Source organism: Hyaena hyaena, unplaced genomic scaffold (genome assembly GCF_003009895.1).
Source record: "Hyaena hyaena isolate Hyena2069 unplaced genomic scaffold, ASM300989v1 scaffold_638, whole genome shotgun sequence".
Taxonomy (NCBI): domain Eukaryota; kingdom Metazoa; phylum Chordata; class Mammalia; order Carnivora; family Hyaenidae; genus Hyaena; species Hyaena hyaena.
This window is the reverse complement of record NW_024081270.1, coordinates 711720-735271: the sequence shown is the minus strand read 5'-3', so window position 1 is coordinate 735271 and position 23552 is coordinate 711720. Positions and strand designations below refer to the sequence as shown.

The 23552-nt window shown below is 41.6% G+C and overlaps 2 protein-coding genes across 4 annotated transcripts in view; one reads left to right on the top strand and one right to left on the bottom strand.

Annotated features, from left to right (window-relative positions):
• Positions 1–368: 368 nt before the first annotated feature.
• Positions 369–15839, bottom strand: ANGPTL5 (angiopoietin like 5). Its single transcript, XM_039216553.1, has 8 exons — positions 15744–15839; positions 13794–13935; positions 11857–11960; positions 11089–11182; positions 8995–9095; positions 6994–7114; positions 4717–4902; positions 369–844 (listed from the first exon to the last, which is right to left on the bottom strand). Exons 1-8 carry the CDS (start codon positions 15837–15839, stop codon positions 525–527), a joined length of 1164 nt encoding a protein of 387 aa, XP_039072484.1. The 3' UTR covers positions 369–524.
• A 5283-nt stretch (positions 15840–21122) lies between these two features.
• Positions 21123–23552, top strand: part of CEP126 (centrosomal protein 126) — a 115847-nt gene continuing 113417 nt past the window's right edge. For 2 of the 3 annotated variants that reach the window (XM_039216545.1, XM_039216547.1), the window contains exon 1: positions 21123–21310. In XM_039216545.1, the coding sequence (XP_039072476.1) occupies positions 21183–21310 (128 nt within the window). In that variant the 5' untranslated portion in view covers positions 21123–21182. The remainder of the gene's footprint in view (positions 21311–23552) is intronic. The other variant, XM_039216546.1, reaches the window with a different exon arrangement.

Sequence of the window (23552 nt, the reverse complement as noted above, 5' to 3'; positions counted from 1 at the left end):
TAGTGCTCTCTTCAATTTTCCTAGCAATCTACTATCGTACATATGCCTTAAAGAAAAGGACAATTCTTGGCACCTGGGTGGCTCAGTTGGTTAATCATCCGACTTCAGCTCAGGTCATGATCTCCCGGTTCACAAGTTCTCTCTCTCTCTCTCTCCTGCTCATGCTCTGTCTCCGTCTCTTTCTGTCTCAAAAAGAAATAAACACTAAAAAAAAGAAAAGAAAAGGACAGTTCTTGGAAAGGGCAACAGACTCTAGGAAGTCAAAGTGCAGTTCACTTAAAGCAAACTTTATTACAATGCTGTTAATATCGTTCGTAGTAAGAGCATACAATAAGCCATGTTTTCTTCTATAAAACTCTATAAAAGTAAAGACTTCAAATTAAACTCTTAACACTTAGATCCCATCCAGAGTTAAATTTTGGCTAAAATGTTTGAAACAGTCAGTAAAAAGAGAAACAATAGAAAATCTTTTCTATTTTATATTAAAAAAAACTGTGGAACACACATTGCAGTTTTGAAGGAGATTACTTAAAATACGGATTGTACATTCTTCTAATTTTCATTGAAGCAGATTTAATCCTGACAGGGGAGTTGTTTTTGGTCCACGTGCCCCACTGAATTCCAGTTGAGACCAATTTTCCAGGGAAGCGATGAATGCCGTTTAGATTTGCCAAACCACACTGGCTGAACCACCAGCCAGTGCCGTTACTGAGGCGACTACAGCTTTTCACAGACCGACCACCGACCAGGCATGCAGGGTGACATCCGTCGTTATCAACATCCGATGTGCTGAAAGGCATTGCATTTTGGTTATCTTCTTTTCTGAAGCCCCGGAATCCATCACCTGGGTAAAACAGGTTTTTTTTTTAATGACCAACTTTAGAGGCACTTTTTATCATTTTAAGTGACCTTTACCTGACTATAGTTACAAAGCAGGGCATGTAGAACTAAGGTTTAAATTATTCTCTACTCTAACAGCTGTCATATTAAAATCTCTCCTCCAGCTGGGACGAGCGCTGGGTGTTATACGGAAGCGATGAATCACTAAATTCTACTCCTGAAACCATTACAACACTCCATGTTAATTAGCTTGGATTCAAATAAAACTTTAACAATAAGAAATATGAAAACAAACAACAAACAAAATCTCTCCTCCGGAATTTAATATATGAAAATCTGGCAATGGATTCCTCAACACGATAGTCATCTTTAAGTGCATATTTGATACAAAATGACAATCCACCATGGAAGTTTGGCTCTGTAGATGAATCAGATAATTTAGGCCAAAAGTGATGCTGCACAAACCTGCCATACTTCAGGGAATGGTAATATGGTAATTGATAACGTAGGAAAAAGAATAATTTCTACATAATAGTAATAATACATAACAAGTTTTCATGCCACCTCCAATCTCCAACACTTTAAATAAAGAGGCATGGATGAAAAGGAAACCGCATGGGGCACGTGGGTGGCTCAGTCGGTTAAGCATCTGACTTTGGCTCAGGCCATGAGCTCATGGTTCATGGGTTCGAGCCCCGCATCAGGCTCTGTGCTGACAGCTAGCTCAGAGCCTGGAGCCTGCTTCGGATTCTGTGTCTCCCTCTCTCTCTGACCCTCCCCTGCTCATGCTGTTTCTCTCTCTCTCTCTCAGAAATAAATAAAACATTAAAAAAAGAAAAAAGAAAAGGAAACCGCTATGTTAAGAGGCTTACATTTGTAACTGCACGAGTCGTTTGGTTTTATTTAGGGGCCACCAGGTTTGTATCACATACCCAGTTTCCTCAAGCTTATAATCAGCTTGAGCAATGGCTCTCCACATGACACCTGGAGAGGAGCTCAAGTAGCACCTTTCCTAAAAGGCTCACACTGGATACTGCATGGGTGGTATCCCTGATATTCGCCAAAACCTAAAAGAGTAAGTGTCTTGGTCAAGGCAGCCCGTGTCAGTAAGTAGCAGGGGCAGAAGCATGTTTTGTTTGACTCAAACTATAGAAACAGAAGTTTCTAATTAGTCCCATGACACCTAGATTTCACCTGCAGGCAAACTGTGCTCATCTGTTTAAAACACTAACTGAAAGTAGAGCTACACAAAAACCTTTGAAGAATCCAAAGCCCACATTGGTTTCATCATGTTCCAAATGTTTGGCATCTCTTGAGACAGGTCTTTGAGGAGGCTAGAGAACTTCATACGCGGTAGTGGCCCATCGCTTACCCCCGCTGTGGTGAATACTAAAGCCTTACTCCGCACTTCACGGGAAACAAAATGCCTACATTGCAGGTATTTGCAGGGAGAGTGTTCTTTTCAACACGCACACAGGGCAATGCCTCTCGGGAGTTCTGATGAGACAGCATTTAAGGAGCACTGCCTAAGTTGTAGGATCGCTCCACAGATACTTTCCCTGCACAAAGTCTACCCATCAGAAAGGAAGTGTTATAGGGGCTCCCCGCTGGATTATATTTATAAATGATTTTTTAAGTATAATGCATAGGTCTGTTTTTAAGAAATAGCCCATTAAAACTCAGTACCATGTTTTCTGTGAAAGTGTAGTCACAGAACATGTCCCTTCGTTTTCTCTGAGAACCCAAATAAATCTTTCCCAGCTTGAGAATCAGGAATATTTGTCCTTCTCCTGGGAGAACTGTGTTGCTCAAATGTTCAAATTTCATATTTATGATTTTGCTTTGAGCTAAAGGTCAAATTTGTAGCTCACCTCTACCATGCACTTGATCACACTTCACGCCTGGTTTTACCTATGTTTCTATCTCCATGTTCCATTGGCACCTTTTTCTTTATTTTGATTGTATTATATGATCAACTGTTGAAAGTTACTTTACAGCCTCATTGGGGAAATGCAGAGTAGGGCATGGCAAAATTTGAGGGTTCTGTAATGAAACACTTGTGTAATGACACACTGAGTCCTCTAACTAGATCTTAGTCCAATAGAGAAACCCCACACACACTTTTCCCTAACACAATATCTTCCATATTTAGGTGGTTCTTTACACTGGTAGAGATGCAGCATTAAAAATTGCAAATTGTAACTCTTGAAAATCTTTCTTTTCCACCCAGATTTGAATTGCAGACTTTTTACCTAACATCCCAAGGTAGACAACCATACCAGACAACTCTTCACTCTCAGGAATTTTCCTCCTGTCGTGCCTTGACTCAGCTGCTTTCTTTGCCAACATGCATTTGCCAAAAGCCTATCCCTTCCTGCAGGCACACATTAGTGGTTCTCAACTATAAGGATGCCAGTATGTCCATCTTTGAATACAAATACCTGGGCCCAAACTTACTGAATTGGATTCTACAGTAGTTTGTACTTTTAAAAACCTTCACACATTGGATCTAACATTAACTCCTTGTTGGAAACCACTCTTTCATGAAGATTTTCTGGATGTGATCAATGGGGATCATTCTCTCCCACTCCTAAATGCCCAAAGCTCTATCAGTATTCAGTATTCCACACTTCTGGGTTTCTTTATCTTTCCTCTATACTGTGACCAGTTCAAGAACTGGGAACATATCTCACTCAGTTTGGGATTTCTAACACTAAATATACATAGTTAACAAGTACCATGATAAGCAACAACAGGAGAGTTGAATTTGGTATTAATTCAAATTTAAAATTGCAGCATCTAGCGAAATAAGTCAGGCAGAGAAGGACAAATATCATATGTTTGCACATATAGGAGGATTAGGAGGAACTTGACGGAGGAACAAGGGGGAGAAGAAGGGTGGAAATGGTGGGGGAGAGGGAGGGAGGCAAACCATGAGAGACTCTTGAATGCTGCAAAAACTGAGGACTGATGGATGTGGGGGGGAGGGGGGATGGGCATGGAGGAGGGCACTTGTGGGGATGAGCACTGAGTGTTATGTGGAAACTAATTTGACAATAAACTATTTGTAAAAAATAAAAAATAAAAAAATAAAATTGCAGCATCAAATTATAAACTTAACATGAAGTATTTTAAAGTTTTTAAAAATTAAGTTTATTTGGAAATGAGTAGATGCACCAAGGTACAGTGGGGGAAAAAGCCCACCAAACTAGTGGCTCTGTCAACCCGGCTTCTTGCCCTGGCTCATGTGTCATGGGCTGGAGCGGGTCCCTTAATCTTTCAGGTTCCTTCAACTGTGCAGTGAAGGAGATCAGCTCTAACATTCTGTGATTCCTAAATGCCAGCCTCTCAGAACGTGAAGCTGTCAATAATTCCTTCCCAGCCTGCCCCACAGAATCTTCTTCTAAAGAATCAACTGCGATGACACATGGAAAATCATTTTAAAGGATATAAGCTCTGCAGGGACACCTGGGTGGCTCAGTTGGTTGAGCGTCTGAGTTCGGCTCAGGTCATGATCTCACACTCGTGAGTTCGAACCCCGCGTTGTGCTCTGTGGTGACAGCTCAGGGCCTGGAGCCTGCTTCAGATTCTGTCTCCCTCTCTCTCTCTGCTCGTCCCCCACTCACACTTTGTCTCTCTCTCTCTCTCAAAACACATAAACATAATAAATAAATTTTTAAAGACTATAAGCTCTTCAAAATCATGAGGTGGTTAATGATCATAGCAGGGTTTCAAAACTCAGTTTTCTCATCCCAAATCTACTCTGTTACCAGTTATATGTCATAGACCAAGAGAAATGCAATACTTTTATCTTCACCTAGTATCATGTTAGCTATATTTAAATATCCTGCATCATTTGGGGAAGAAAAAACTTACCAGCATTTCCTGAATACCGTCCTAAATGCATCTTAAAAAATCTTGTTTCATCTTCGAGCCAAAAGTTATCATATGATGCATAAGCAAATGTGTCATCTTCCGATTCCAATGCAATGTGCAGCATAAAATTGGTGTTTTTCTGATTTACTATATAAAAAATCTTTTTTAGTCCTAGCCAAAATTCACCTGTTTAAAAAAAAATGTTTTTTAATATATCTTAATACAACTTATAAAACTCCTTATTATTGTTTGGTATTATTTCATTTTTAACACTGAAATGGCCCATATAAATTATTTGAGAGACTAGATAGCCCTAGCTCAAATCAAATTATCAATGTTTGTCTAATTTACAAAAAAAAATATATATATATATATATATATGCACACACAAATACATTATTATATATATAAAATCTTTCTACTTCACTAGATTGGGAATAACTAGATTGTTTCATCTTTATCTCACCAGATTAAATTCAAAAATTCATTTAACAGCTAACCAAAAATTCAAGATTTACCTTAAGGCATGTCAACAAAAAGCCGTTGGAATATTATGGCAGGTAACAAAATGACGTGAACTCAAAAATGCTGAGAGTTTTAACCTCCAAAGTGACAGCTTCTAAAGAAACATTTCCTGAAAATGCTCAGTTGAAATTGTTTGTTCTGTCTTTTAGAATGATGCTCTGTGAATATTTGTTACAATGCGGTTTGTCCATTACCCATGTGTAAAAATGTAATGTGATGAATGAAAATGAAATGTTGTTTGTAGATCCAGGATGACTCCAGGATGTAAACGTAGTGTTCGGACTGCGTTCTTCTTGCTGTTCTAGTTAATGGCTTTCAACCCCACCCCATCCCACCCCTAACCCAGCCTGGTGTAACCTCTACTCTGGAATATATTCCTCTAGATGAATCATGAAATTCCTGAAGGAAGGAAGGGCCTAGTCCAAACAAACTTGAGAGAGTTGGGGACAGTGTGACAGCATTCACATTGTTAAAACTCTAGCTAAGGTACGATGTCCCTCTCCAGGGCTTACGGGGGACACTAACATAACACCCACTTGGAACTGAAAAATATCTTCAGGAAGCACAGGAAGAAAGGAGGCATAGAAAGAAAGGTGGGTCTGTTTAGTGTCCCCAGCCCAAGACACTCCATTGTAAGTGTCCTTGCCATCCTGACCCTCTACCCAGCCCCTAATTTGGCCTAACAGTATATTTTTCTTAATCCCAAGTTTATTTTTTAAAATATACTAAGTACAAAGCAGTCCGTTCACATGAACTATACCTGCCTGAAGACCTTTTTCTCAAAACTCAGTTAATTTCCCCATAGAAAGAAGCATAAAGGGAGGAAGAAGACAATCCAGAGCCCGTAGATCTATGACTACTTGAATCAGGAGGTAGCACTTACCAGAAAATTAGGGGTAGTGCTGAGAAAATACAGTATATCAGCTACACTCCATAGCATGGCAGCCATTAAGACTTATTCATGATACATAAAACATAACTGCTTTTCCCGTCCTTTCTACAATCACTAGCGTGCGGCGGGGTTTTTGGCAACACAACACCACCACTTACTAAATCCTTGGATGACGTTATTATGGGATGTTAAAGCTTTTCAATTAAAACAACAGTAACTTAAAATAACACCATAAAAGTGATCAAAATCATCTGCAAAGATTCCAATAAAGGTAAAATTCTGCAGTGTTCAGAAATACTAGCATTTCTATTTGCCAGCAAAAGTAATACTGTCATGTAGCAATAATGTAAACAGATTTTACTATTCTCTTGAGATTTACAGTTTTCAAATTTTGAGACAGTGGTTCTTACTGAGATTTTTATAGAATACTCCTCCCAAGTTATATAATTTGAATCTGTACCGCGATGTACTCAATTCTCCATTTGTGTAGACACAGCACACACATCAAGAATTTCAAGGTTCATGACAACTCTGCCTGCCATTGGGGGTTTCTTTCTACAAAGAGTTGCTGAACATCTACCAGGATTCTTCTGGGTGCACAGTAATTACTGAATAGATACCCATTGTAGAATGTTCGCTCAATCCCATCTCAGCAGGTATCAACGGATAACGATTTCCAGATCGCACCTGAAGACCCACTTCTTCTAAATCATACAACATGAAGAGAAAGTAATTTAAGTCATATTTTGAAATTCACAAGCATTTGCTGTTTTTACTAATGATTTTGACCAAGAGAGAAACTGTGTATCAGTGTCATGCCAAAAAGAAAAAAGAAAAAAAGAGGAGAATTAAAATATGACCTAAGAGGTCGCCAAATCCGTCCAGATAATCACACCACAGCCTCTGGAAATCAGTGATCCCGTCAACCCTTTTCTGTATCACAGTCCATCCACCTCCTCTATAATCCATGTCACACATCACCTAAAACAGGCCCAGAAAAGACAAAAATCACACAGTGTCATTTTTCACTCATTGACGTAAAACTTAGGGTTCACCCTTAAGCCTAGAGAAAGAGACCATTCCACTGAAAGTTTCAATGCAATTGTATGCTATTCATATATTCAGACGTTTTAAAATCTCTAGAAAGAACACAGTTTATTAAAAGACAGACTTGAGGTTAACTTAATTAGAGTCCCCAGATCAGTCATTTTGTTACAGATCCAGTGTCGGTAGCATTTGAGGTCACCTCTTATTCCTCACCTCCACAGATAGTTTTTGGGTGAGTGGTGACCCTGCCAACCTGTAGCACAATGAGGAATCTGCAAATCACCTTCTCCTTTGAATTAAAGCACTGATGTTTTTTAAGTGTTAACTAGGTATGCCCGTGTGCCTGTCTTTGATTCCTCTTTTCCCCAAAGCATGAAAGGCCTGTGTCCAGACAGAAAGGGGTGACCCATGGCTCACCGCAGCAGGTGCTGGCGCATGTGTCAGGGCTCTGTAAACTGCCCCCATCAGGACAACGGTAAGGACCCAGGGAAGTGACATAGGGAGAGAATCTGAAGCAGTCATCCCCATCAGGCCTCCTGCACACGAGAAAGGCAGCGTGGAGGAAGTTAGGGAATCAACACCTTCCCATGATTACAAAAGGTAACAATGCTTCCCACTCTTCACAAAATTAGAAGTCTTCCTTCTCCGTGTGGGTTCAGGCTCAGTTTTGAGTCTGTAGGTGAGCCAAGTTAGGTAATTTTTTAAAAACTTGTTTTAATTTTTATTCATTTTTGAAGGAGAGACAGATCATGAGTGCAGGAGGGGCAGGGAGACAGGGAGACACAGAATCCGAAACAGGCTCCAGGCTCTGAGCTGTCAGCACAGAGCCCAACGCGGGGCTTGAACCCACGAACCGTGAGATCATGACCTGAGCCGAAGTGAGAGGCTTAACCGACTGAGCCACCCAGGTGCCCCGCAAGTTAAATAATTTTAAAATTATATCCCTCCTAAATCCCAGTTTTTTAACATCTGGTCAATAGATGTCAAAAAGCAATGTTAGTAAAAAAAAAATTAATAAATAATGGTAGCAATTTCAAGATGAGGAACTGGTAGTATCTACTCAGAAAAAAAAACTATGTTGCTGTGTAATGAAGATTATCAAAAAGATGTGATATTGGCATCATAAACTTTCTTATGCACAAAAGAGCAAACAGAAAAAATACGTATAAATAACTTATATGTTACTGTATATATTACTAATTTAATATTATAATATGATATTATATATAGCCTGACACTTCTGACAGAAGTGTCTTCCAGGATTCCTGGCATAGGACTAGCTGCTGAAGACAGACATAAGGGTCATATATTTTATTCAATGTAAAAATGGATTGGCTTCTCAATCTGTCTCATAATGTAGTGAAAGGGGTTTTTAATTTATTAATTTCTTATATAATCACATAACATCATTTATCACCCAAAGAAAGTATAACCGTGTACAGGAAGGGAAATCTAAGTATTTTTAGCCAGCTCTGAGGCAGAGCACCCCACCATTTTCTAATATCCACAAGCTGAATAAAGCAAGCACTTATACTGCATGTTTATATTGCATTTAAGATCTTGCACCAAATGTATTTACTGCAAAGAGTGTAAACAGGAGACCTCACATGGAAAAGCGAGAGATTCCCAAGTTCTTTTACTGGTTTGTGGTTTGGGCAAAGAATTTCAGAAAAGCAAAATTTGGAAACTGGAACTTCTACCCATTTATTTCAAAAACGTAAAGGAAAAATAAAATAATAGAATAATTAAAACTTTAATATTAAGTAAATAGATTAGTTGCTTATCTTATTCCATATAATAAAGTAGGACTTTACCTCAAATGGGTAACTAGATCCTTCCGGGTAGATTATATATAAACCGCTTGGTGTTTTGGTGACAGAGCCAATGGTGTCTTTAATATTGGTACAATCTAAACCTAGAAAAATAAACTTAGTTATTTAAGATATTTTCAAGTTTCCACTTAAGACTTAATCATCTTGCTGTAGAGATCTGACAGTACTATCGGGAAATACATGGGAGAAATGAGATTAAAGAATTTATGTTGCAATAAACCTTCAGTAACAACATCACTGTTAGTGATTAGCACTCCATACTGCTTAAAATTTTCATTTGGGATCCACATTTCTTTAATATATTCTACATTTTGCATTCTCTCACCCAATAAGTAATTCCCTTTTGGGAATCTAGGCTTATCTTGGAGGCCTGATGTGTAAAGAAAGTCCACATGCATGAGAAGGAGAAACCCAAATGAATAAGCTGATTATCTACCATCTACACATCCTTGACCACTGGAGCCTGCAGACTCTAGCTGGGGACCGCCATTACAGAGCCGAAGGGAGACGACAGGGAAATCACCCTCGTCACCTAGAAGAAATTACGCCTGCGGCCAGAGCCTGCTCTGCAGCCTAAAGTTAAAACTGTAGCGCCCTAGAATTACCTTCTCCAAAGCATCCCACTTCCCAGGGGGCTGGGAGCACAGTCTGCGGGTAAGGGTATTACATTTTATTCTAAGACATTTTACTCTGTATTATCTTTTATAGAAATAAAATAAATTCACCCCTCACATTGTTAATTACCCAGAGAAACAAAGGCATGAAAGCTTGAGCCTCCAGAGCCAGAAGCCTGGTTACAGCCCTAGCTCCTCTCCTTAACAGCCGAGAAGCCTGAGCTAAGTTATGGACCTGCTTTTCTTCTGTCCTTTTAATAATACTGCCTACTTTGCAGTGTTATTTTGACACTTTACATAGGAAGGTACAGGTAAAGCACTTAGCGCAGCACCTGGCACACAATACATTTGCAGAAAATGTCACCTACAAAAAGTAGCTATAAAAATTGTTTGCTTCTCCTTTATTTCGTGAAGATACAGATCCGTTGCCTGTGTTGTGATTTGCTAAGACGTTCTTATACAAACTTATGCTCAGAGATACGCTAGACGTTCACACCGAAGGACTGATCTGGGCTGGAACATCCACTTTGCCATCACGACTCAAACAAACGTGAACCCATGATTTAGATTTTTCTGGGCTGCATATCCCTCCTCTGATGGTCCCCACCACCACAGCAACCCCCCACATTGTCTTAACAGGAAGTACTGGAAGAGCTTTTTGTGTACTTAGTCATGCAATCCTCACTACAACTGTATGAAGTAGGTACTGTCAGTTTGCTGATGAGGAAACGATGAAGGGAACAGTGCACCAGTGATCTGAAGACAGTGGTCTGACCTCAGAGCCCATGCCCTTAACTACCTGAGCTAAAATACCATGCAGAAGGGCCTTTGTACCTGACACTTAGGGGACTCTCAGGAATTGTTCATCTTCTGTAATGAGAAAAGATCAGATAGGCCTCCATGATAGTTATTTACTTGGAGCTCCTTGGTATGAATTCACATTTGTAAGATTGATAGGCTATTTTTCTTAGGAACCCAAGCCTCTAGGAATTAATACACTGCATTTTAATACAAAAGTTCTAAATTCCAGTTGATTTCTGTCCTAAGTTTCTATTTTATTTCAAACTTTATGTCCCAACTTGAAATATTTCAAACAATTCAAGAAAACTGTTTGCAGGCAGAAAGAGCTCTGAAACTTTCTTTTCTTCTGACCGAAGACTCACTGTGACTAAAATGTAAAGGACAGTCCAGAAACAAGTTACATATAACTGTTCCATTTGCTGTGGACTCAGGATATCTGTGAACAGCCATGGCTTTCGGGTGCCTGGGAAAACTTCCCGATTCAGGGAAGTACATTTGTCTGGGCTGAAGGCGGACACGGGGAAGGTATTACTCTTCCAGTGTGTTAGATAATAAGGAGCTGTATTTTATAAACAGAACCTCTGAATGCACCAACCAGGTGCAGGAAAACGTTATGCGATAAAAGACAAGTAGGAAAGGGCAGAAATAGCCAAATTCTCACCATGTGACTGGACTGGCCTGTGAGGAAGAGGGTCCAGCTGTTTCCTGAGAACTTCAGTGGTCAGAAGGAGAACCCGATTCATGAGCTCGTTGACCTGAAAACACAGGTGCACCTTCCAGAGCGTTTATATTTGAACAAAATTCCTTCTTCTGAATTCTGTAGCTGGCGTCCCTCAGCGCCTTACAAAGCGGCACCATTGTGTGACAGTGTCCGCCACCGCACCCTGGGGCCCCAGCCAGTCTCCCACCCTCGCTCACCGCCGGGCCTGTCCCCAGCCCAGTCCTTCCCTGTCCGCTCACACACTACTGGATGTCCCTGTACACCCGCTGCCTGCCCAGCACCGGCTGCAAGCACCCCCCCAGTGGACAGCCCCCGCCTCGGGCCGGTCTCTGCAACTTCTGAAGCAGATGTTCATCTTCGGACACTCGGGCCCCCAGCTCTAGCACCCAGAGGGCCAGACCTAGCACGGACCTCAGATTTCTCTTCTGCAAAATTCTGACAGCGTTCACAACAGGTTTTCAGGGCATCTTCCCGCCCCCTTGACTGTGCACCTCTGGAGTGAAGGTCCATTTTTTTAATGTTGTGTGTGTGGGTTTTGTTGTTGTTGTTGTTTGTTTTTATGTTTGCCTGAGGCTTACTGGGATGCATCTAATAGAGCAGGCAGTAAACACATGTCTGGACAGGAATGCATTAAAAACTTAAATAGTTGTACCGCTAACTAGATCGATGTATCTGTGCAATAACAACACAACAGGAAGAGGTCCTTACCTGACTGGATAAATAATCCAAGGAAGTTTGTTGCTCATCCATCATATTTCTTAGTAGTTTTTTGGTACTCCGTGTGTAGGAAACAATAGAATTTTGCAAATTCCCTTAAATCATAATAAAAAATGTTTGCTAAATATTATATTGTTACAGAAAATAGAGTGAAAAATAATAAACAAATGACTTTGGATAAATATATAGACACAATAATATCTCCATCTATCTAAATATTCCAGTGAGTATAACTTTTGTTTAACTCAGGATCACCCAAGAAAACAATTGTTTCCACACTTGTTAATGAAACTATAGTTTCTAATAGTTTAGATTACCCCCAAATAAGTTAATCTGATGTAACAGAGAGATTCTGAACATTAATTCCCACTTTATAAAATGAGAGATACAGGAGCACCTGGGTGGCTCAGAGGTTAAGCGTTCGACTCCTGCTCAGGTCATGATCTTGCAGTTCATGAGTTCGAGCCCCGTGTCAGGGTCTGTGCTGACAGCTTGGAGCCTAGAGCGTGCTTTGGATTCTGTGTCTCCCTCTCTCTCTGCCCATACTCAGCTTGTGCGTGCTCTCTCTCTCAGGAATAATAAATGAATAAACATTATAAAAAAATAAGAGAGATACAGAAGCAGGAGGTCCGAGTCCTCAATTCTTACCATGTAAGAAAGTGAAAGGCAATAATCTATATCATGCAAGTTAATTTTCAAAATAAATCCTTTGTTCTATCAACACTATGTCTTTTTATATGAACAAATGGCAAACAAATATACACAAATGATAAATCTTAGTCAAAGTTTTGGTTGGTTGGTTTCTGATTGAACTTTTACTATATATTTTCCTTTTTAAAAGGAAAGTTTTTCATTTCAAAGCAGTCTTACTCAGAGAACAGTTGCAAGAACAGTATAAATAACTCTTCTGAATCATTTGACGGCGCTCTGCCATGATGTCCCTGGATGTTTCAGTATGTATTTCTTACACCAAAGACATTCTGCACGACACAGCCCTCAAAATCAGGAAGTAATTATTGACTACCCTTTACCTCCCAGACCTCATACAAATTTTGTCCCTTATAATAAAAGCATGTACACATTACTGAACACATTATTCTTTAACAGGTGACTTAATTTCTATGTTCCTTTTTTACACTAATAATCCCTGGTATCTGAAAATGCACCCCATCTGGCCTCATCTCTCTTTTTTTTTACTTTCAGTCTCTCACTTTCTATTAGAACGTTCCTGGATTTAGGGATCTGTCTTAATGGACCTAAGTGCAACTCACTGGTTAGAGAAATATGAGATGCTTGTGTTGCACATAGAATTAAGCACACTAAAGGGGGCTTTTTTTTTCTTTCTTTCTAGCCTAGGATTTACGTGGTGTAGGAGCTAGACCAGATCACCACTCCCTCCCTTTCTGAGCCTCCTTCTTCATCCGCCGCCCATGTACATATAACAGACCATGAAAATTCCCACACTGTCACTAAACAGTTGTAAACAAAAATCAAGACTTTGGGAGTTTATTTTTATACTTTGCTACATAAGTTGGCTATGAATTTGTAATATACCTAATGTAGTATTTATTCAGTATTAATGAATTCCTCCCTCACAATTAAGGTAAAATTTCATAGTGGCTCAGATGGAAGTTTGCAAATAGCCTTTGGTGACTCATAAAATATAACTCTCAGAGCCCTCTGGCTTGCCCCTCCCCTCTGTGGCCAGCTGAAGCCACAGGGCTGCGTAGAAGGATTCATTTGTTGACTTACCAAATATTTACTAAGCACCTACTATGTGTCAAACACAGAAAACCTCTGGCCTAGGAGGATCAAGATACATATAAAATGACCTAAACAAAGCTAAGGTATATTTCTTTCTATGTATACTATACCCTAGAAATAATAAATCATATACCCTTACAATTATGATTATTTTTAATACTTACTACATATGAAATGTTTTTCTTCTCGTGTAATTTTAATTTTAACATCACACAACTCCTCACAGTCTTCCTTATAAACAGTGTCATTACTTTTACTCCAATCTTTTGCATCAGATACATCTACAGTGTTGACGGCAGGAGAATCCTTGACATTAAAAAAAAGTAGAAATAAGCAAAGAATATATACGACGTATGTTATGTGATCTAATACATAATAAATAAAAAGAGCACAAGGAAAGGTGAACTCTCAGGACATACACAAGGGTGATTGCTAGGAAAGAACGTAATGAACTGGTTACATATCTACAAATAAATCTTATGAGTAAATTTTAGGTATCAATTAAAAGTATATGTTCATAATATTTTTGCTCTCCCTTTTTCTATTCAAATACCAAGAGAACGTACTTAGGGCCTACTTTCTATAACCGTGACTCCATGGCCTTTATCCTTAACTTTGGCATGTTTCCACGTCTGATACAGTCACTGAGCCACCCTTCTTCCAAACATCCGGGAATCTGAAGTTCCTTGAACAGAGCTAAGAAGGTTCCCTGAGATAACTACATTTATATGCCAAATGGACTTTCTGCCAGCAATTATTAGGAATTGGGGGCAGAGGTGGATGTGTGGGAGGCTTGTCACTTTTGTATCAGCTAAAGTATTTACAGATTTGAAGGGTAAAGGACTCATTGATTTGCAAGGTATCAGTGAGAACTGAAAAAAAAAACATGGAATTTTGCTTTGCAAAATCAACAGATGTCATCTTGAAAAGCCAACTACAAGCTGCCATTCCAAAGGTATTTATCTTGTTAGTAAATGTTGGTTTCTCCACATAAAACATTCTTTGGTAGAAGTTAAATAGATTTAAATAACTTATGAAAAGAAAACAGTAATGAGCTTTATCCTCCTTTGACCTGGAATATTGAGAGAAAGGGAAAGAGCTAATCATGGTATAAAAGATACTTGCCCCCAGAAGATGTTTGTATTTTGTTAATGGACCTATTTTTTTTTAATTCTTTAATGTTTTATTTCTTTCTGAGAGAGAGAGCGTGAGCAGGAGAGGGTCAGAGAGAGAGGGAGACACAGAATCTGAAGACAGACTCCAGGCTCTGAGCTGTCAGCACAGAGCCCAACGCAGGGCTCAAACCCACCAACCTTGAGATCATGACCTGAGCCCAAGCTTGATGCTCAACCGACTGAGCCACCCAGGCGCCCCAGAAGGGCCTATTTTTAACTTCTTGTTCTTTCCCCTCTACTCCAGTAATAACTGGTATCCTAGATGTTTTCAGAAACCTAGATGACAACTACATTTTTCCATATCTTAATAAGGTTTTTAAATGTTTTGTATTTTAGAGAACTATGTTATAAATATTTCTATAGCTTTCCTAAAGCTTATTCTTTATGCAACCTTGGATCTTTGGAATTTGGTATTGATATCATGGTAAACACGTTGTATAACATTTTTAAAATTATAAACCAGTATTTAAGTATGTAGAGATTCAAATCACCATCTACCCAGAGTACTGCATATACTTTATCAGCTGTCACTGTCACATTGTTTTAAATAAAATTTGCTACTCTCCTGGGTAACCACTCACAAGACTGTATCTGAGAAAGACACGTTTAGAGAATATTTTTTTAAATAACAAAGTAAATTTTTTATTATCTATCAGATAATTCATTATCAAAGTTAACCAGAAAGTTGCCAGCTAGTTTTTAACCTAGGCCTGTAATTTCTCTAAAAATTTTTTCATGAGAAATATGTTAAGTGTTAATCCTCAGTTTACAGTTTCCTAAGTTTAAAAATAATATTTAAGCAAAATCTCAGCATTTCTAAATAAACACTAAGTTTCCATAATTATACTGGAAAGTACAATTAATCATCTCAAACTGTAAATATATATATCTGAAAACTATATAATCATTCTTACTAGCTAATATTGCTGAAATTCTTACCGTAGAATGATGTACACAGTTACCTTGTATGACTTCTCCACAAATAAAAATCAATGTATTTAAGAATAGAAGTGAAGCTTTAGGAAGATACATCATATTCTTCTTGGAGAAATGAAAAACTTCTTCAAATACCGGTCAGCTCTCTGTGGAAAGAACTACAGTGCAGAGTCTTCAGTTAAAAACTTCTGGAAAGGATACAACAAAAACAGAAGCCAATACTGGTTCCATGCCCTCGTTTGAAACAACACCCTTCATATGAAAACAAGGTAGCCTCTACAGATCCCGTCACTTGTAAGTTTATACAAACCTTTTTTGACCACTACATGCCTGCTTTTAGAATATAGGCATTAACTAGATAAATAAATAAATAGATAAAACGTGAATTTATAAATTCATCTAATGTTCGGGAGTCAGGTTTTTATGGCCTTGAGGAAAACACCTCTGATAAACTATCCTTCAATCATTGCAAACCAGTATGCATAAAAACAGTAAGGAGGTAGAAATGAATAACGGAGTATTCAGTATTTCAATATAACATTGATACTATTTTTACAAAACATCAAGCAGAAATGCAATCAATGTGGATGTGCAGGGAAGCTAATTCAAATGTAAAATATGGTGGAGCTTAGCCACCAATGATGGTCATATTAATCACATCAATGCCAAATTTCTAGAACTCTGATATGTATGTTTTACTTCTGTATTACTAAAACTTCAAAAATTCTGAACACAGAGGAACTATCGTCACTGAAACTGGCCTCTCTTTCAAAGCTGATAGATCAATGTCTGTAATGACTCTTCAAATACTCCCTTACAACAATTCCTTCCCTTCAGTATAGAAACACGCCTAAGTATTCACTATGCTAAAATAAAATAAAATAATCCAAAACTTTCTTGAGTCTTGCTTCCTATTCAAGGGATTGTTTTCTCCATTTCCTTTGCCTGAGAAGTCCAGGAAGGGGACCATGCCATAGTTTATGTGGCGCTAATATAGTGACTGGGGCACACGAGATGCTCAAACATTAATTAATGAAATAATATCTTAAACCAGTTATGTATTCTCTGACTTTACTTCCTCACCACCACCAATGGACCCAACCACTCTTGTCTGCTACTCTCCTGGAACTTTCTATCTTTCCAGGGACGTCATGAGGTGGTTGGATGAGGCAGTCCCAGGACCGATCTGCCTGGGTTTGAATCTTGACTCCATGGCGCCTTTGCTCTGGGACCTAACATCACTATAGCTTGATTACTTCTTTCATAGAATAGGGATAACTGTGTGGATTTGATCATTTTTATACGTAAGCACTTAGCACAATGCGTGAGAAAAACAAGCACCAAATGTTAGGTGTTACTATTATTACTATTAGTTGACTTGATCTATATTGCAGTTCTAACTTTGCTGACTATGTTGATGACCTTTATCATCTGTATTAGGAGATGAGGATTATCTTTAATCCCAAATTTCTAGTTGAAATTTTATAAAATTGTAATGCCTGGGGCAGAACCTCAGTAATTTTTACATCGGGCAGATGTTAAAATTCTTTGTTCTTTATGGGGCGCCTGGGTGGCTTAGTCGGTTAAGCGTCCGACTTTCGCTTAGGTCATGATCTCGCAGTTCGTGGGTTTGGGCCCCGCGTCGGGCTCTGTGCTGACTGCCAGCTCAGAGCCTGGAGCCTGTTTCAGTCTGTGACTCCCTCTCTCTCTGACCCTCCCCTGCTCATGCTGTCTCTCTCTCTCTCCTAGAAATAAATAAAAACATTAAAAAAAAAATTCTTTGTTCTTTCCCAGCTTTCCCAGAGACAAATCCAGCAAATTCTTACCAGAGCAAGAAAATACTTCAGCAGAGGCGGCAAAAATAGCCTCAGTCAAGATGAAAGTGAAAGCTCAAGAGACTGTCCATCTCAGGCTGCTTTGCATAATTCACAAGGTTATTAGGGTATTCAAATTAGATAAGCTATGTGAACATGCTTTGTAACCATAAAGGCGTTATTTCTGGTTTCTTTTGTAGATAGAACATCATTAACAATTTATGAGGGATGTGAATGAAGTGGGGTGTCTACTAGACATGTCCTATTTAGCTCATGTCTGAAGCCCAAATTTCATTCCTTCCCCCTTCCACTTGCTCCTCCCCATCTTAGTAACTGGCAATATCTTTCATCCAATTGGTCCAGCGCCAAATCATGGAGTCACATTTGACTCTTTTTTCCCCTCACAACCATTTCACTCATTGCCACAGCCATTCATCAACATATCTTATTGGGTCAAGGTTTAAAATTCTGAACATTTTTTACCACCTGAATTACCACCATCTAATTTCTCACCTAACCTACCGTAATGACATTCAAACTAATCTCATCATTTCTAGCCTTATCAACTAGAGTCTGAATTTCCCTATAGTAGCTAGAGTGATATATTTTTTTCTCCCTCTCTCTTTTAAATTTGAGAGAGAGCTTAAGTGAGTGGAGAAAAGGAGCAGAAGGTGAAAGAGAGAGAGGGGGAGAGGGAGAGAGAGAACCTCAAGCAGGCTATATGCTCAGCTCAGAGCTGGACACAGGGCTTGATGGTACCACCCTGAGTTCATGACCTGAGCCAAAATCAAGAGTCTGAAGCTTAACCAACTGAGCCACCCAGGTGCCCCTATAGTGATCCTTTCTAAAGACTGACTTACATCATATTATTCTTGTACTCAAAACTCACCAATGGCATTCTCTTCATTTGAAGTCAAATTTTATACTGATTCCTTGAATATTGTCTAAATCCCTGCTACGTTACACAAGGTAGTTCTCCAATTTCATGTCCTCTCACACTTCCCCTGCCTCACCCTCTTCTAGACACAGTGTCTTCTTGCTGGGCTACAAACATATCAAATAGAAGTCTGCTCTCAGAGCCTTCTGTATTTACAGCACCCTCTGTCTGTGACATTCTTCATCCAGACATCTGAATGGTAGCCTCCGTTCTTCGTTCAGACCTCTGCCCTAATTTCCCTTCTTCCGAGGCCTTCCCTGAGCACCCCACCTAAAATACAGCTGGTCAGTCTCTGTCCCCTACACTACCCCTTCCCTCATAGCACTTTTGATTACCTTATATATGGGGGGGGGCAGGGAGAAAAATATATACAAGCTTCATGAGCATAGAGACTTTGAAGTTTTGTTCACCACTGTATCCCCAGCAGCTAGAATGTGCTTGGCACATAGTAAGTGCTCAATATACATTTCCTTAATAAAAGAATGAATTATATTAAACATTAAAAATTTTTTAAAAATAACACTGTTTAAATTTTCTTTTCTTCTTGGTCATCATTGTAAAGCAACATTTAAATGAAGAGTGATTATATAAACAAGCACTTCCAGGCAATTGAGAAACCAAGCTGTGCTCCTTAATGCTAATATACCATGCAGCAAAGCACAAAAGTGCCCAGAAATTACAAAATCCCAGACTAATAATAACAAAAGTTAGACTTTCAGGAAGTCTAAGTATTATGCCGAGAGACCCAGAGACCAACCGAGACCACTGAATCCGAATTAAGGGAGTCTCTATTACCGGCCGGGACTGCACAGAGTTAACATAGAACTCTAAGTGTGCGGCCTTGAGCCCAAGGATTTAGGGCTTTTTATGATGAGCAAGCAGGCAGGTGGGAAGTACAGAAGCAGAATTGAGAGGTTATTGTAAAAAAGGCTACAAAGTGATAAAGAGAGCAGCCCTTTATCTGATCTATGTGAGTAGGAAAACATTCCTTATTTTGAGGGCAAGGTTTAGGGTTGTAGGGGAGTTTTAAGGGAATCGCCATTATCTCAAGGACAAAGTATGCAAACTGTGTCATAAATAACCATTAACAGGGAGCATTAACCCTTATCTTCTTGTGTTTTTCCTTGCACCTGAGGATAGTTATGAAGCTCTCCGAGTGCAGGCCAGGGCAAACTCCGGGGCAAGATGGAAGGACCGAGGCTAAATTCATGCGCAACATAAGGATGCCTAAATACTGCACAAGAGTACTCAGTCCACAGCAGCAACCACGATCTTCTCACTGTTGTGTGCACACTGCCGGCTTTTCTTACTCTTCCACGGCGGCCCGAGAGACACAGACTTGTGAGGACAGGTCGGCGGGCTGCTAGGCGGGTCACCCAGGCCAACACAGCTAGCGGCCCTTGCCCGCCCAGCCGGCCTCTCTTTGCCAACATTATCATTCTGTCCAATTGCCGTGGCCCTGAAGGTAGCTTTCCCGTTCTGAGGTTTAGGTCAAAGCTGGATCTGGTGCGGCTTCAAAACCTCAGTCCCCAGATGACATTTCAATTTGAGTCACTGCATCCAAGTTGGCAAAAACTGTTTTAAATAGTCTCAACTGGAAAAGTTTATATTTGAACTCTAAAAATGAACAAAGTGATTCGCAAAGGCAGAGGCATTTCAATGGTGGGTGAGTGATTTTTATTTGGTGTGTACCTTCTGCTTCCAATCTGGGAGTTTTTCCACCGGAGGAAAAAAAAACCCCCACAAAACTCTGGCTGCAACACAGTCAGAATTTATAAGTACTTTTATAATGAGCTCCAACAAAAAGTTCCAGCTTTTTTTTCCCTTCAAAATTTCATTTGCAAAGCCGTCACATTGATGCCCCCGCACTCCATTCTGTTTTCCACGCTCCCCGCAGCAACGGCAGCGCGGGGACCTCCGCGGGCACATCCTGCCCGGGGACGTGTGTCTAGGCCACATCGGGGGGCCGGGCTCCCACCGTCCCGCAGCGAGGCGCGCGCCCCCCGGGGCCTCTGAAAGGCAGCCCTTTCCAGCGGGGAGCCGGCACGGGCAGAAAAGAGGGACGGGCCGAGCGTCCCGGGCCGGCGCGGGACGTGGGGACCAGGAAGTTTCCACGTCAGCAAGCCTCGTTCGGGACGCTGTCTCCCCGAGGACTCCCGGCTGGAACCCCACCGGAGTCGGCGGCGCCAGCACCAGCCCGGCCGCGCGGTCGGGAGACAGCCGCGACGCAGCCGCCGCCCTCTCAACACCCCCGCGGCCACGCCCCACGGAGACGGACGTAGGCCTGAGCCCGGCCGGCGCCCGGACCCGGCGCCGCGCGGGGATGCTGCGCAGACTCGGCTCCCGGAGGCCAGGGCCCCGCCCCCGCCGCCTATTGGCCTCCCGGCGCGTAGCCCCGCCCCGGCCGGCGCCCTGGTTTCGGTCGCCAAGGACGCGGCGTCCGTTGGTTGCCAAGATGGCGGCGGCGTCGGCGGCGCTGCTGCCGCCCCCTCTGCAGGTGCCGGGTAGGGTGGCCGCCACAGCCGCCGTCGCTGCTGCACGGGAACCGGAGCTGCCGCGGCCGAGCCCCCCGCGCCCGTGACGCGAGGCCCGAGAGACGGAGCGGAGGGAGGGGCGGAGGAGGACGACGGGGCCGGGGCTGCCATGAGGGAGGCGCCGGCGGCGGGCCGGGCGGCGGCGCGCAGGTGAAGGATGCTGGCCTGGAGGCCCGGAGCCCGGAGCGCAGTGGCGGCGCGCTGCACCGAGTCTTCGGACGCCCACGACGGAGCCCCCCTCAGCCCCCGCTCGGGCCGCGGGTGCCGCCGGCCTGGCGCCGACCTGTATCCTTCCCGGGGGCGGCGGGGGCCGCGGTGACGCGGGTGACGGGGGTGCGCGCCGGCGGGGATGGGCGGGCGTGCTCTGGGTGAAGGGGGTGGGGGGCGGTGCGCCGAGGTGACAGGGATGCGGCGGTGAGGCGGCGGGTCCCCGGCCAGGCGGATGCAGGTGTAGGCGGCCCCCCCCACCGCCCCGCTCCCCGGTTCTGACCCGCCCAGATGGGCTGGGGAAGCTGTGCCGCGCCCTTCGGGTGAAAATTGTGAGAGTTTTGTTTTCCGAATCGTGGGCGGAGAAGAGAGAAGGGCCGAACGGTCAGAATTAGCTCGGCCCGCGGAGGGCCGGTCCGCGCGGATGCGGGGATTGGCAGGCCTCCTGTGGGCTCGTTCTCTCTCACACACACACACAGACACACACAGACACACACACACACGCCCCACCCCCACCCCCCCGGCAGCCTGCAGTCGTCTCCTTACTCCCTTCACTGTGGCTTTGCCCTTGCTGACCTCCAGCGTCCTCCGTGTGGACTCGACTTTCTTCCCTTGACGCTCTTTCCGTGGACACTGAAGTCCTGTTGACTGACCCTGATTCCTTCTGAATCAGAAAATCCGGACGCACTGTCAGCGGCTCGTGGACAAGGTGTATCTCACCATCATTTTCAGTAAGGAAATGGGCATAGACTTCAGGTTTTAAGTTGAGGTGGCGTCAACACTGATAAAACATTAGAGAAAATGCTCGTTCGGAGAATTACTCGTACCTCACAGCAACAAAACCACACATACTTAATTGACGGTTTTCTATAAAGAAATACATTACTAAAAGTACTTTTAAATACTACAAATACGGTTAAAATTAAAACAGTTTTAAATGACTATTTCAGTAGATGTCCAAGAGGCTTTCATGAAACCCAACAAATTTCGCTGGTGTGTGTGTATAATACATATTTTGCTACTATTTGCATATGTATAGATAATATATGTAAATATGTATTTACATATATACCTTTTGCTAGCTTATATATAAGCATAATTATGTGTATATAAGTTGAAATAGGGATAGAGGAATTATTTTTGAACACAATAAGGCCTACAACATTATATCATTAATATCATTATATTGCTAATTATATTGCTAACTGCAAAAACACTTAAGTACCTTTTGTAAGTATTTGGATGTTCTTGGTGTGTAATGTTTTCCATTGGATGCTGTTACCCGTTGGAAATGTGGATACCTGGTACAGAGTCAGTACTCACATTTATTAAACAAATAACTAAATGTGGGGAGAACAAATGAAAGAACTTTAGTCTTAAAAATAAGCAAGTGCCTTGATAAAATTTCTACATGTAATTTCTAAATAGGAATTCAGGTCTCAAAGACCCATCTAGCTTTCTGTTGAAGATGTTTTCTTTCTCAAGTCAGAAATCCCTGACTCTAAAGGCTATGAAAGAACAAAACCCTGTGAAGTTCATCTACTTAAAATTAGCTAAATTTCTATCATTTCAATCCTTTATGAGAATTCAAACAAATAGAATGAACTTTTCCTTAAAAAAATAAAAGAGAGAAAGGTCTCATGTTCCCTTCACACTGTGCCTCTTTTTTCTCATGAATTCCTCACCTTTTCCTCTTCCTTTTTATTTTAAATTTTATTTATGAGAGAGAGACACACACAGAGTATGAGCAGGAGAGGGTCAGAAAGGAGACACAGAATGCAAAGCAGGCTCCAGGCTCTGAGCTGTCAGCACGGAGCCTGACTAGGGGCTCAGACTCACAAGCTGTGAGATCAGGACCTGAGCAGAAGTCAAATGCCTAACCCACTGAGCTGCCCCAGGGTGCCCCTAAAATAGTAGAAATATTAAGGAGCCCCCCAACTTGCCTTTTCCTTCTCTGCCCAGTCTTACACCCTATTCTTTTTTTGTTTTTTTACAAATAGTTTATTGTCAAATTGGTTTCCCCATAACACCCAGTGCTCATCCCCACAAGTGCCCTCCTCCATGCCCATCCCTCCTCCCCCCCACACCCATCAGTCCTCAGTTTTTGTTAGCATTCAAGAGTCTCTCATGGTCTGCCTCTCTCCCTCTCCCCCACCATTTCCCCCTTTCTTCTCCCCCTTGTTCCTCAGTTAAGTTCCTCCTAATCCTCCTATACGTGCAAACATATGGTATTTGTCCTTCTCTGCCTGACTTATTTCGCTCAGCATAACACCCTCAAGGTCCATCCATGTTGCTACACAGGCCAGATTTCATTCTTTCT

Coding starts and splice junctions, on each gene's coding strand:
- ANGPTL5 (XM_039216553.1), bottom strand. CDS start 15,839: ATGATGTATCTTCCTAAAGCTTCACTTCTATTCTTAAATACATTGATT. Junction 11,183..11,856: donor TGGATTATTTATCCAGTCAG/GTAAGGACCTCT, acceptor CTGTGTTTTCAG/GTCAACGAGCTCATGAATCG. Junction 4,903..6,993: donor CGGATTTGGCGACCTCTTAG/GTCATATTTTAA, acceptor TTTTTTAAACAG/GTGAATTTTGGCTAGGACTA.